Below are 14,210 nucleotides of genomic sequence, written 5' to 3' on the forward strand. Positions count from 1 at the left end.
GTTATGATGGGGCAAGTAATATGCAAGGTTCAATCAATGGCCTTAAAACTCTAATTTTGAATGAATGTTCTCAAGCATACTTTGTTCATTGCTTTGCTCATCAACTTCAATTGACACAAGTTGCACTTGCTAAGAAAAACTCAGATTGTGATTGGCTTTTTGTTGATGTACTTGCACCTCTCTTGAACTTTGTGGGAGGTTCACCTAAGAGGAAAGAATTTCTTCGAGAAAAACAACGTCAAGGGGTTGTAGAAGCATTATCTTTGGGTGAAATTGAATCGGGAACTGGTTTGAATCAAGAACGTGGCTTATGTAGACCTTGTGATACTCGTTGGGGATCTCACTTTAAAACCATTTTGAATGTGCTTGATTTATATCCTTCAATAGTTTTGTCACTTGATTCCATTGCAGAAGTATCTGATACACTTGATTCGAATAAAGCACAATCTATTACACACTTGTTGATGTCATTTGATTTTGTGTTTGTGGCACACTTGATGGTTGATATATTTGGAATTACAAATGCGTTGAATGTGGCATTGCAAAAACATGATCAAGATATTGTAAATGCAATGGTCATGGTTGATGTAACCAAGACTAATTTGCAAAAATTGAGAGATGAAGGATGGGATTCACATATGGAAAAAGTCACTTCTTTTATGGCTAAATATGGCATTGAGGTTCCAAACATGGAGGGGCAATATGTGGTTCCTCGGAGAAGAATGTATAGAGGTAAAGGTCCACAAGTGACTAATCTTCATCATTTTAGAGTTGAAGTTTTTCTAAGTGTCATTGATCTTCAATTACAAGAACTTGAAAATCGATTTCCCGAGGTAAGTAAGGAATTACTTGTGTGTATGTCTTGCTTTAATCCTGCAAATCGATTTCATTCTTTTGACAAAAGATAGTTAGTTCAACTTGCCAAATTTTATCCCGATGAATTTTCAAGCTCTGAGTTATTATTTTTTGAACATTCACTTGAAAATTTTATTGTTGATGTTCGAAATGATGAGAGATTTTGGAATTTGAAAAGTCTAAGTGAACTTTCTACGAAACTTGTTGAGACGGGAAAGTTTGAAACTCATGATCGAGTCTACTTACTTTTGAAGTTAGTGTTGATTCTTCCTGTTGCAACGGCAAGTGTAGAAAGAGTATTTTCCGGAATGACGCAAGTGAAAGATAAATTGCGTAATAGCATGGGAGATCAAATGTTGAATGATTGTTTGATTACTTATTTAGAAAGAGATTTGTTTTTGAATGTTAGCATGGATGATATTGTAAATCGTTATCAAAATATGAAAACTCGTCGAGAGCAATTGTAATAAAATTAATAATTTTTTAGTTGTAATACGAATTTGCATTACTTTATGAAATGAACTTTTTTATGTAATTTTTTTTTTGTTCATTATACAAGCTTTGACTTTTTTTTGATACTTTATGCGGTCGATGGACGATGATGGGACCACCTATTAATCAAATCCTGGATCCGCCACTGTACCTGAGAAGTACAAGAACAGAGCAAATCACCACCTCAGTATAGAAAACAAGTTAACTTAAAAGGTAAACCACACAGTTGAAAAGAATGCTTGCAATGTGTGCAATTTTTATGCTAGGCTTCAAAAATATAGATAAATTTAATCACTGAAACATCACCTAATAAATGCAAAAATACATTTCATCTTCATGTTCAATCGAGAAAATGCCCAACAGAACAAGTGAACGTCAATTCACCATCTCAAACTCAAAGAAAAAGTTCATAAATTAAATTCACAGTTCAATCCAGCTTCTGCCAGAAGTAGCAAAGGATAATGAAATCCTTCGGAAACAAATTAGTTAAAAAAAAAAGGCGACACAAAAACCACCTAATCAAAGCACACAGACCGTCAGACCCTCATTATCTTTGTGTTTGGTAAATTTTCATTTAATGCAGCTGAAGTACTTTTAAAATTAAGGACGAAAGTAAGTTTTCCATCCATCGAAAAATATCACTATATCAGTATGAGGTCAATAAAGCTTAGGTTCTCATGCTTTCTTCTCACTTCCACTTTCATGCCACTCTAATTGATGTCACCCCACACGATTGGTTGCTGTTTTGTTTCTTTGTTCCCTTTTTTATGCCTTCTCATTTCTCGTCCTCGTCTTCCTAATTAACCTTTGGAAAACAATGTGATTCCCTTTCTGGGAAAATAATTAAAATGAACAAAAAATCTGCAAACAAAATTTCTCAAATTCTAACTCATTTACAATATTAGCTCAATTTGAGATCTTATTCAATTTTTCTCTCTTAATAACAGTAAAATTCATGTAGAATAAGGAAATTTTGTAAAAAAAAATCTTTTAAAAGAACCATTTTGCGAAAAAAAAAAAAAAAAACCTTTTAAAGCTTGTTGGCATAAGAAAACTCGATGTAATTTTTTTTTGTTAAAGACAACCTAGTCCATCTAATTGACTTAATTAACTTCTAATTACCTTCTAAATCTCACTTAACCATTTAATAATTAAATTTAATTTATAATTTTTTAAAAAAACAAAAAAACACCATCAACATAAACCACCATCCCGACCACCACCCAACCACCCCTTCCCTTTCCCCCTCCCCTGGCAGCATCTCCTTCTCACACCTCCAATTCTCCAAACAGAGCATCAATGGCAGACTGGCCGGTCTGATCTTCCCAGAGAACTCCGAACTCCTCGATGAAATCTTACCCCGCCTCGATTTCCCAATTGACGCCCTCTGATTCCGCTCCGTATGCTCCAAGTGGCGCCAATCATCACCATCCAAGCTCAAAATCCAACGGCCCACAAACCCCCTTCTCTCTCCCTTCCCATGGCATTTCCCTCTCCAAACGCTCCATCTTCGTTCTCTCTCCTTCCAAAACCCCCATTTCTGAAATACCCGACAATGACAATCCCTTTTCAAAACCCGGACCCTAATCCAAATCCCAATCCAATTGTTGATCCTTACGCCAATCCATGGCCTCAATCTTCCGGTTCAGCTCCTCCGGGGGATCTGGGCAGGCAAGTCCGATGGGGGAGGCGGTGGTTGGCTGGTGGTTTGGGACTTTGGAGGTGATGGTTTTTCAATAAATTAAATTTGATTATTAAATAATTAGGTGAGTTAGAGGATATTTAGAAAAAGTAGGGGATATTAGAGAGTAATTAAGTAAATTAGAGGGTAATTATTTAAACAGGTTTCCTCTTGCAAAAAAAAATGAATGTGGTGGTTTTTTTTAACCAAAAAAAGGTTTTTCGCACAATGGTGCTTTTAAAAGATTTTTTCTGATAAATTTTCCTCAGAAAATGAAAATTTAAACACCTTGGCGATTGATAAAAGAATTCTGACCAATTTTTGCTTTCTACACCAGCCACTTTCTATCATCAAAATACTTGTCACTGACAATATTGGCTTGTAAATCAACTAAAGCTACCCTCATAAGCGTAGTTGCAGGAGAGCAGTTGTTACAATGTTTGGATTCATCAATAAAAAAGCATGTCTAATATATCAATTTAATTTACCCATAACCCAATCGATCAATGTAAAATAATTTTACAGGCAGACAGCAAGCTACTTGAAATGACAGTCTTCTTGTTTTCTCGTGTGTATCTACAGAAATTGCGTTAGAAGGGCATTGCTGGAACTAAATCTACCAAAACAACAGTCCAAGAGAAAGCCACCACCATCAAAGGAACTTTGCTTTAATGTATTAACTTCTACAATGATGAAAGGTGGTATGAGAGACATTAATTCAAGTTCAAGTTGTAGCCTCAATTGTATTAATAACTTGTTTCTATACCCCTAGAATCACAAATTAGTCACTAGATCGTAAAGAGAAAGCAAGAGATAATAGCATACCAGCCCATCATTATTCTCAATAAACAAGCGTATAGCATTATCTGCAGCCCCAGTGGCAATTACACCATTCCTACAAAGCCGGAAGTCCTTGATTAAAATTAAATAATAATGACGAAACAAAGGGGAAATAAGCAACAAAAATCTAAGGCAAACACCAAGAGTTATAGATGAACATAGAATACAAATACTAGGCATGAATAAGCAACTTCCTAAGCATGGTGATTAAGCTTAATCTCATCGTTGCATTTCTGTTCAATAAACTCGGATCAATATGTTTGCATCAGTCTATCAATGACACGAGCACATTTGAAAATTGCTGGTTGTTAAGTAATACACGAGAGTCTCTATTCTATGTTTTAACACAAAGCATTCAGAAAAATAAACAAATAAAACCGGACCAGCCAAACAAGTCATCAAATCAATCCTGTAAAAAATTTACTGCACACTTGCAGAGTTAGTGTCTAGTGTATTAAATCAACATCATAATATAATGTTTAGTTCTTTTATGCTTTCTAGAAGGTAAGGCTACATTTTCCCTCCAAATCTTTCCAACATTGGAAGGATTTGGTTTATTAAAGAGGGAGAGAATATAAATCCTTCCATTTCTCTTCCCTTCCCTCCTATCAAAAGGTATCCAAAGAAGGGAGGATGAATCCCTTCTTTTCTCTTCTCTTCCCTTCCCCCCAATTTCTCAATCCAAACAATTGTAAATCAAATACATCCATACAAGAATTAGCAAGACCACATAATAACAAAGGTTCAAGCAAAATGAAATACAACCTTGACCAATGAACTGAAAAAATCGTGCGATCGTGATAGCCTGAGATAGTGCAAAGGTGTTTCCTGCAATAATGTACCAAATTAACACAAAATGTCAAGATCTATATACCGAAAAAATGCTGCTGAACACTGGCATTACAATTTCAACCATCATGCAGTAATTTACCATTCATCCAACTAACATGTGAATTTAAATGGAGAAGAAGACAAAAAAACATGAGGGCCCTTTTTAGATTTTTCTTGATGTATACTCTCAAAATAATCAAATTTTAATAATTTAGTAAATTAATAGTAAAAGTTGTGGGTTGGGATGTATTGCGATAATAAAAGGACAAAGGATGCAAAATATAACATTATATGTAGCCTCCAATTGTTAGAACTTAAATCAGCTAATTTAATGGTACATTAGAGCAAATCGAACATGATGACATCATCTAAACCATGAAATCCAACAATTGTAAATACCAGAAGCTCGATAGTAAATGAGCTAAAATCATTCTAACTAACTAGATACAGGCCTTCCTGAGTTCAGCATGGGATAGACCCTTGATAGAAACATACACACGAGCATCCAATTTGTATCACAAAGAAAGATGAATAAACATCAATTACGATTTTCTTAACAAGGTGCAAAACCATCACCAGATTCTGCATACAGGCTGTCAGTTCCCCACACTTTAATAGTAAGATCATCACTGGAGAAGGGGTTTAAACAACACATTAGCTACAGCTATATTAATGCTTGAGAAAAAATTGGTCAAGATATAGGGTCACAGCGTACCTGCAGGTTACCATTTTGTCGCCACTAGCATTGAAAGACAAATCCCATACTGTCGAAGTATGCCCACTGAAAATGCACAATAGAAGTTTAAATAATCTGAGAGGGGGAATGTGCAATAGACTAGCCTAGGGGGAAGGGGCGCTTTAATGCATTTCAATTGTTTTTCTTATCTTGAAGAGGAAGACAGCTAGTTAGTTACGAGGTTTGAGAGAAAAGGGAAGTGAGAAAGGCTATAATTAAAAGAGAGGGGAAGCAAAAAGTTGTGGAGAGTTATTTTTCTTTATTTTGGTTAGCTTTGAATTTGGGAGTGTCCAGCCACTACAAGGATTTGGGTTGTTAACACCGCTGTTGATTATTAAATAGCATTAACATTACAATCATCTATCATATTTCCTCAAATTCTCTTCCTCTTCCTCATTTCAATGATTTTGATTTTCCGTTCTATAACAAAACATTTTTCCATGAGGATACCCGTAATAGCAACAGAAAGATATATACATGCAAACATTAACAAGGCTTCCTATACAGCTTTCAGATAAACAAAGGCGTCATGAGGAGGCAGAAGGACAAGGGGAAACGACTAAAGTTTCATATCAAGCAGCAGTAAAGCCATCACACAGTTTAGAACATAAAAAATCTGCTAATCGACCAAATAAGAAAACACACATGTTAACAAGTGCACAAGTAGTATTAGCAGGTAGCTAATGACTAATAAGAAAACACACTTTTATCACAATTTAAGACTTTGACATGGCAACCACTCTTAAACCAGATGAGAAGTATTTTCATTCCCACATTATGCACTATCTATGATTCATATTCACCATTTTGCCAGATATGAGTATTAGCCCAGCCAAATCAGACAGTAGTTAGATACCACTAGATATCTGCTATAGAAAGAGCTGATTAAGTGATTAGTCACTAACATTAACAGCAAAAAGGCCATGACAGTATCAGTGTGCAAGAGCTGACAAAATATGCCAAGACATAAGCAGACACAACTTACAGGACAAGGCATAGGCATTGAACACATACTGAAAAGTCAACACATTGCCAATCTACAAGCTTTAAACAGTTCAGTATAGACCAGAACAAGAGAGAAGGATGGAAAAAGCAAACCTAATTCAAAAACCTGCTATATCTGATCAAACTCATCTAACTCCTCATTAACACCCCTGAAACTGTCATATCATAATTCTCAGGAAGAAACAACCTTAATTAAGCCTAGGGGCTCTCAAGATTCACTTTTCCCAAGTTATAGCATATCAGTTTTGCATATAAATCCTAACTAAAGCAAGCCCAACAATCCCTGGTCGACTCAGAGAATCTACTGGAAAAATGTGCTCACATGGCATATCGAGACTATCAAGTATCTACAAATTAAAATATAGCCATATACTTACAAACAGCAACAAAGTAGGACTCAAAACAATTCCACAGTATTCTATGTGTGTGTGTGTGTGTTAAATTGTTGTAAGTATCATTTTCTTCTCTACTTCAGCTCTTCAATTTTCTACCCAACTTCCTTTTCTTATTACCCTATCTTCTATTCCGCACACTACATAAACGATGGCAACATTGGCAGGCATCACCAACATTTTTCTCTCTGTTGTGGGAGTTACTAAAAAGTTCTTACACGCTATGTTTTTCTTGAAGAAAATTGTAATTGTAAAAGAGAAAAATTCAATTTAAGATTTGAGAAACCTTCTTAATTCAAAATCTTATTTTAAACATTTTTAAAAAAAAATGAGCAGACTGCATTTGAACCACAGACACCACAGAATCAACTTTAAAGCATTACACCACAATACTCTCATCTTGTTTTCCCTTCCAGAGCCCACAAAGCAAACTTGCAGCAGATCCATAACAGTACCCAGTATTCCCCAATCCCCATACACAGCAAATATCCTCCTCCGGATACTAATTGCCATCTCACAAAGAGGAAAGACATGTGAATAAGACACGATATTGGAATGAAAAAATAGCCATTTTTGGTCATCTCCTTCGGAGCGTATCAATAGCGTTGATCACCCAAAGGAAAGGTCCACATAAAAGCTCTCACATGAAATGTAAACGGCATGAAGAGGGGTAACTTGGAAGCAAAAATTATGCTCATGCTTAAATCAACATGTAATTGAACATACTACATCCTGTCCGTACAAATGCTTTCCAAAAATTTGTGAATAATCTTGAGGCACACAAACTTTAACACAGAATATAACAATAAAAATGACAAGAATTTAATAGTCATATATACTCATATACCTGCTGGCCTCATTTAGTGTTTGAACACAATGCCAATCATCATCACCATCTTCAGCCCATATCTGTCATAATAAAAGTAGAATAATATCACATAAATCAAATCCTATGATTAATGACTAAACTGAAATTATTACTCTGTATAAGATACAAAGCCATTGTTCATACACAGAAAAGGCTTGCACATAATAAAGAAAGAGTTTGTACCTTGATACTATTATCATAACTACAAGAAAACAAGACATCTGTCGTAGGATGCCACTGGACCATTTTTACATCCTGCGTATGACCTTGCAAAACTGATACACACTCAAATTCATTTCCAGGCTCAACCTCCCATATCCAAACAGATTTATCTCGCCCACATGTAGCAATTAGAGACCCGGCTGCATTCCAAGATACACTTTTCACTTCATTTTCATGACCCTGAACAAATTACATGCCAGCATAACTCTATTAAATACAGGCAGAACTGAAAATAGGTATCAGTAAAATAAAAAAAGAAAAAAGAAAAAAAAGAAAGAAAAAATGGAATATAAAATTATGCGATTGAGCATTCATTCAAGTAAAAATTTAATCATTTCAATAATTTATGCTTTGGAATACAAGAACAGGAGTTTTAAGTCGATCAAAAATTAGTAACCACAAATCCAAAAAACAAGTCAAGCATAATACAGTGTAAAAGTGAAATCAAAGAATAGAGAGTTAGCATTTCCTTATCCATATCCAAACATCATCAACCATTACAATCCCCCCTACATGCCATACCTTATAAAATCCGAAGTTGCAAACTCATCAATTACGATTCAAGTTACTTTGTCTAACTTATCATATATGATTATCCAAAATTATTTATCTAAAATGAATACCTCCAAAGTTGAGATGCATTCAAAATCACCCCCAACATTTTCCCAAATGGCGGTAGTAGCATCAAAACTAGCAGTAGCCAACATATTCCCTGAAGGTGACCAAGCACATGATCTGATAGTTCTGGTGTGTGTTTCCTCCAATACCGCCTGCATAATAACACAGCCCACATTGTTAACGATTAAGGGTCGACTAACATGAATTTCCAGAAACAAAAAATCTACTTACCTTGCAGTGGAAGGAAGCAGAGGAGGGAGATTGTTCCCAGATACGAACAGTCTTATCGCCGCTACAAGAGGCGAGAAGATTGGTGTTTGTGGGGTTCCATGAAAGGCCCTACACTTTATCTGTATGACTTTCAAGGGTTTGGACATGTCTCAGCTCACCCATTTCGTCAATTGAATTCATCTTCTATTTCAACTTGTGATTGCTTGCTTCACTGTTCAAGGTTTTAATTTTCCAGTTTTGACTGATGATTCCTTTACAAAGTTTTAAACCCTAATTTCTTAATTAATAAAATCTGAAAATTAATTATATGCTTTATATATCATAAACTCAATAGATTTGCAATCTTTCACAATGTATATACATAATCAAATCATGATAGCAATAATCATAGAAAGTTTAAATATTTAAAACACGAGTATTGAAAAGAAAGGGAGGAAGATTGGTGGGCTACTAAACCAATGGTGGACTCGACTGGATACGGTGGCAGCAGGTGGCGAATTCCGGCGGAGGGCAGGCGGCAGTGGGGCGGAGCAGCGGCAGAAGCAGCAGCGAAGGAGATTTTTTTTTTTTTTTCCTGTTTACAGTTCGTCCAAGTAAAAGTAGTTATTTCAAGTAAAAGAATGATTTCCCACAATATTGCTAAAGCTAAAATAAATTTCCTTTATTGCGCCGGTGTAAAAATAAATTCTCATGCTATTGTTTAGAGGCCTATTCTATTCACCTTATTAGATTGTATCCGTACTAATACACAATATATACGTATATATGATGAATGTAAATTATTAAAAGGAAAAAAAGTTCAGTGAAGATATAGTTTTTTTTTTGTTTTTTTTTTTTGGAAAAGTGGAAGTTATTCCCAAAAAAAAAATATAAAAAATTTAAGGATGGAGTTTCAAGTTATGTGGTGAGAGTAGTGGAAGTGAAAGAGGAAGTCATAATTTGTTCCAAAAAAGAGGAAGTTATTATTTGATCAAAAAAAAATGAGGAAGTTATTTAAAAAAAAAAAAGAGAGAGAGAGAGAATGCATAGAATTGCTCCATTCAAGGATTGAAGTGTTGTGGTGAGAAGTTGGAAAACGACACTTAAATTATATAAAAGACTAGAGTGTACCCGTGCATCAGATATATATTTTATAGAATGATATTACAAAAAAAAACTAATAACAAAAATTATATTTCAAATACGAGAAGTTGATTTTGATATGGTAACTTACTCTTATAACACCGCGTGGCCAACTATTATAGGAGTTACTTTATCAGTTTTATATGGGTTATCAATTTAGCGTTATAGAGATAACCTCGTTAGTGTTATAAGGGTTACTTCGTCACTATTATAAGAGTTAATTTGTTTTTTTGCAAGCAGCCACACTGATGCCTTGTCGCACGGAAAACGTGTAGTGTATTTTTATTTATTTTTTTGTTCATGATTATTGAATTAATAATAAGGTAGTTACTAAACGATTTTTTGAAATATGTGTCAATGTTATAAAGGTTACTTTGTTCTTCTACAAACAGTCACACGGTGTGGCTAGTCACATTGAAAACATGATGTATACATTTTATGTTTTCACAAGTTTCATGTGTTATTAAATCTTATATGTTGTATACATTTTATGTTTCACAAGTTTCATTTTTTATTTTGATTATTATTGAATTAATGAAAAGGTGGTTATTGAGTGATTTTCAAAAATCTAAAAGAAAAACAATTGTGATTTTTTAAAGGAAAATAGTGGATCTTTTGGTGGTTATATTATTTTATTTTTTTTAAATGAAGTACACATAAAAAAAGGGAGAGAGAAAAAAAAAAGGGAGTACGTGAGAATTGAGGATTAAATGTCTAGAGTGATTTCCTAAAGTAATATAGTAACATAAACTAATTTATTAACTATTACTAAAACAAGTACGAAGTATTAACTGATGTCATCACTGTCTATATGTCACTCTCATAATAAAAAATTTCCTGCCTAAATGCAAGGATGATGTCATTTTTTTTATGGAGCTACCATATTTAACAATTTTGAAATTTGAATATTAGAAGCTTCTACATTACAACTGTAATACCCCGTAATTTTAATGTATTTATAAATTACTTATTTATTTATAAAATATATTTCGGGTCAAATGATTTTAATTATTGAATTATAGGTAGAACAAGTTTTAATCTTTGGGTCAATAGATATTCTATCCGAATACAACCCATTTACATAATAAACTCAATCATCGTATTTTTATATATTTGGGCCAACTATTTTATTATTCAAATCCATAAATTCTATGAAGCCCAAACTTATCCTAACCTACTTTACAGTGTTTACACTATAAATACTCCATTTATTCCCAAATTTTTCCCCACACAAAAGTCAATTGGTCAAGTAAGTTAGTTCCCTTTCCTTTTTAATTTTCCTTTTCTTCTTTCCTCGCTTTTTCTTTCCTTGATACCTTACGTGAGATCAAGCCACCATCGTGGCTGTCGCCACCTGCAGCCGGGCCAAATACTAGGAGATCCATATTGCTGCTCATGACGAAGTGGAGTCCCCGTAATTACTGAATGACATGACTCCTGTAATACACCGTATTTTTATACATATTTTAAATCTAAATAAGTATTTCTTGAAGTATTTAAACAATTCAAAATGAATTATATATTTAGGGTTTTCATTAATCCGAAAAGAATGATTTTAATTAAAAGTATATTTTATTATTTAATAATCTAGAAAATATTTTATTTCATGATTTAAAAATATTGGGGCATATTATTTTATAAAAGATAATTTATTTAAAAAGTCAAAAGTCTATTTTGAGTAGGAAAAGGATTTTTAAGGAAGGTAAGTAGGAGGTTATGAGAGAGGGTATAAATACCCATCATATATGCCTTCCTACTTACCTTACCCATCATATGTGCATATATGATTTTCAAAAATCTAAAAGAAAAACAATTGTGATTTTTTAAAGGAAAATAGTGGATCTTTTGGTGGTTATATTATTTTATTTTTTTTAAATGAAGTACACATAAAAAAAGGGAGAGAGAAAAAAAAAGGGAGTACGTGAGAATTGAGGATTAAATGTCTAGAGTGATTTCCTAAAGTAATATAGTAACATAAACTAATTTATTAACTATTACTAAAACAAGTACGAAGTATTAACTGATGTCATCACTGTCTATATGTCACTCTCATAATAAAAAATTTCCTGCCTAAATGCAAGGATGATGTCATTTTTTTTATGGAGCTACCATATTTAACAATTTTGAAATTTGAATATTAAAAGCTTCTACATTACAACTGTAATACCCCGTAATTTTAATGTATTTATAAATTACTTATTTATTTATAAAATATATTTTGGGTCAAATGATTTTAATTATTGAATTATAGGTAGAACAAGTTTTAATCTTTGGGTCAATAGATATTCTATCCGAATACAGCCCATTTACATAATAAACTCAATCATCGTATTTTTATATATTTGGGCCAACTATTTTATTATTCAAATCCATAAATTCTATGAAGCCCAAACTTATCCTAACCTACTTTACAGTGTTTACACTATAAATACTCCATTTATTCCCAAATTTTTCCCCACACAAAAGTCAATTGGTCAAGTAAGTTAGTTCCCTTTCCTTTTTAATTTTCCTTTTCTTCTTTCCTCGCTTTTTCTTTCCTTGATACCTTACGTGAGATCAAGCCACCATCGTGGCTGTCGCCACCTGCAGCCGGGCCAACTACTAGGAGACCCATATTGCTGCTCATGACGAAGTGGTGTCCCCGTAATTACTGAATGACATGACTCCTGTAATACCCCGTATTTTTATACGTATTTTAAATCTAAATAAGTTTTTCTTGAAGTATTTAAACAATTCGAAATGAATTATTTAGGGTTTTCATTAATTCGAAAAGAATGATTTTAATTAAAAGTATATTTTATTATTTAATAATCTAGAAAATATTTTATTTCATGATTTAAAAATATTGGGGCATATTATTATATAAAAGATGATTTATTTAAAAAGTCAAAAGTCTATTTTGAGTAGGAAAAGGATTTTTAAGGAAGGTAAGTAGGAGGTTATGATAAAGGGTATAAATACCTATCATATATGCACATATGATGGGTAAGGTAAGTAGGAAGGCATATATGATGGGTATTTATACCCTCTCTCATAACCTCCTACTTACCTTCTTTAAAACTCTCTTTCCTACTCAAACTAGACTTTTGATTTTTTAAATAAATTATCTTTTATAAAATAATATGCCCCAATATTTTTAAATCATGAAATAAAATATTTTCTAGATTATTAAATAATAAAATATACTTTTAATTAAAATCATTCTTTTCGGATTAATGAAAACCCTAAATATATAATTCATTTTGAATTATTTAAATACTTCAAGAAATACTTATTTAGATTTAAAATATGTATAAAAATACGGTGTATTACAGGAGTCATGTCATTCAGTAATTACGGGGACTCCACTTCGTCATGAGCAGCAATATGGATCTCCTAGTATTTGGCCCGGCTGCAGGTGGCGACAGCCACGATGGTGGCTTGATCTCACGTAAGGTATCAAGGAAATTAATGTCTAAACTGAAATTATTACTCTGTATAAGATACAAAGCCATTGTTCATACACAGAAAAGGCTTGCACATAATAAAGAAAGAGTTTGTACCTTGATACTATTATCATAACTACAAGAAAACAAGACATCTGTCGTAGGATGCCACTGGACCATTTTTACATCCTGCGTATGACCTTGCAAAACTGATACACACTCAAATTCATTTCCAGGCTCAACCTCCCATATCCAAACAGATTTATCTCGCCCACATGTAGCAATTAGAGACCCGGCTGCATTCCAAGATACACTTTTCACTTAAATACTTCAAGAAACACTTATTTAGTTTTAAAATATGTATAAAAATACGGAGTATTACAGTCTACCCCCCTTAAAAAAAGTTTCGTCCCGAAACTTGGGCAACGAAATTCAAACTTTTTCCTCACTTTGTATAATATTGTTGTACTCTTTTGTCATACTTTTCCTTAATCGTTTCTTCTAAAATCAAAATTTCTTGAATTAATCATTAGAAATGTGCAAGAAGCACAAAAATAACTTATAGGTAAAAAGCGCAAAATTCTACCGCGTTCTACCCCCTAAAGAGCACGGGTTATGCCCTCATGAATCGACATACCTCAAACAACTCGGGATATTACTTTTTCATTTCATCCTCGGCTTCCCATGTGGCTTCTTCATACTCATGGTTAGACCATAGTACCTTAACAATCTTAACCTCTTTGTTACGTGTGCTACGCACTTTGCTGTCAAGGATCTTGACAGGTCATTCCTCATAAGTTAAGTTTTGATGTATCTCAATAGTTTCGGGTTGTAACACATGTGACTTATCCGGGATATACCTTCTAAACTGAGATACATGAAATACATCATG

At 33.5% G+C, this 14,210-nt stretch overlaps 1 protein-coding gene and 1 pseudogene across 1 annotated transcript; one reads left to right on the forward strand and one right to left on the reverse strand.

Moving 5' to 3' along the window:
- Positions 1-20: 20 nt before the first annotated feature.
- Positions 21-908, forward strand: LOC110692037. Its single transcript, XM_021869030.1, has one exon. The coding sequence runs from the start codon at positions 21-23 to the stop codon at positions 906-908; it is 888 nt and encodes a 295-aa protein (XP_021724722.1).
- Positions 909-1,364: 456 nt separating this feature from the next.
- On the reverse strand, positions 1,365-10,029 carry LOC110691942 (annotated as a pseudogene).
- Positions 10,030-14,210: the final 4,181 nt, after the last annotated feature.

This window comes from Chenopodium quinoa, unplaced genomic scaffold (assembly GCF_001683475.1).
Source record: "Chenopodium quinoa cultivar QQ74 unplaced genomic scaffold, ASM168347v1, whole genome shotgun sequence".
Classification (NCBI taxonomy): Eukaryota; Viridiplantae; Streptophyta; class Magnoliopsida; order Caryophyllales; family Amaranthaceae; genus Chenopodium; species Chenopodium quinoa.

What these genes read in the sequence shown, in the direction of transcription:
- LOC110692037 (XM_021869030.1), top strand. Translation starts at nt 21, where the DNA reads ATGCAAGGTTCAATCAATGGCCTTAAAACTCTAATTTTGAATGAATGT.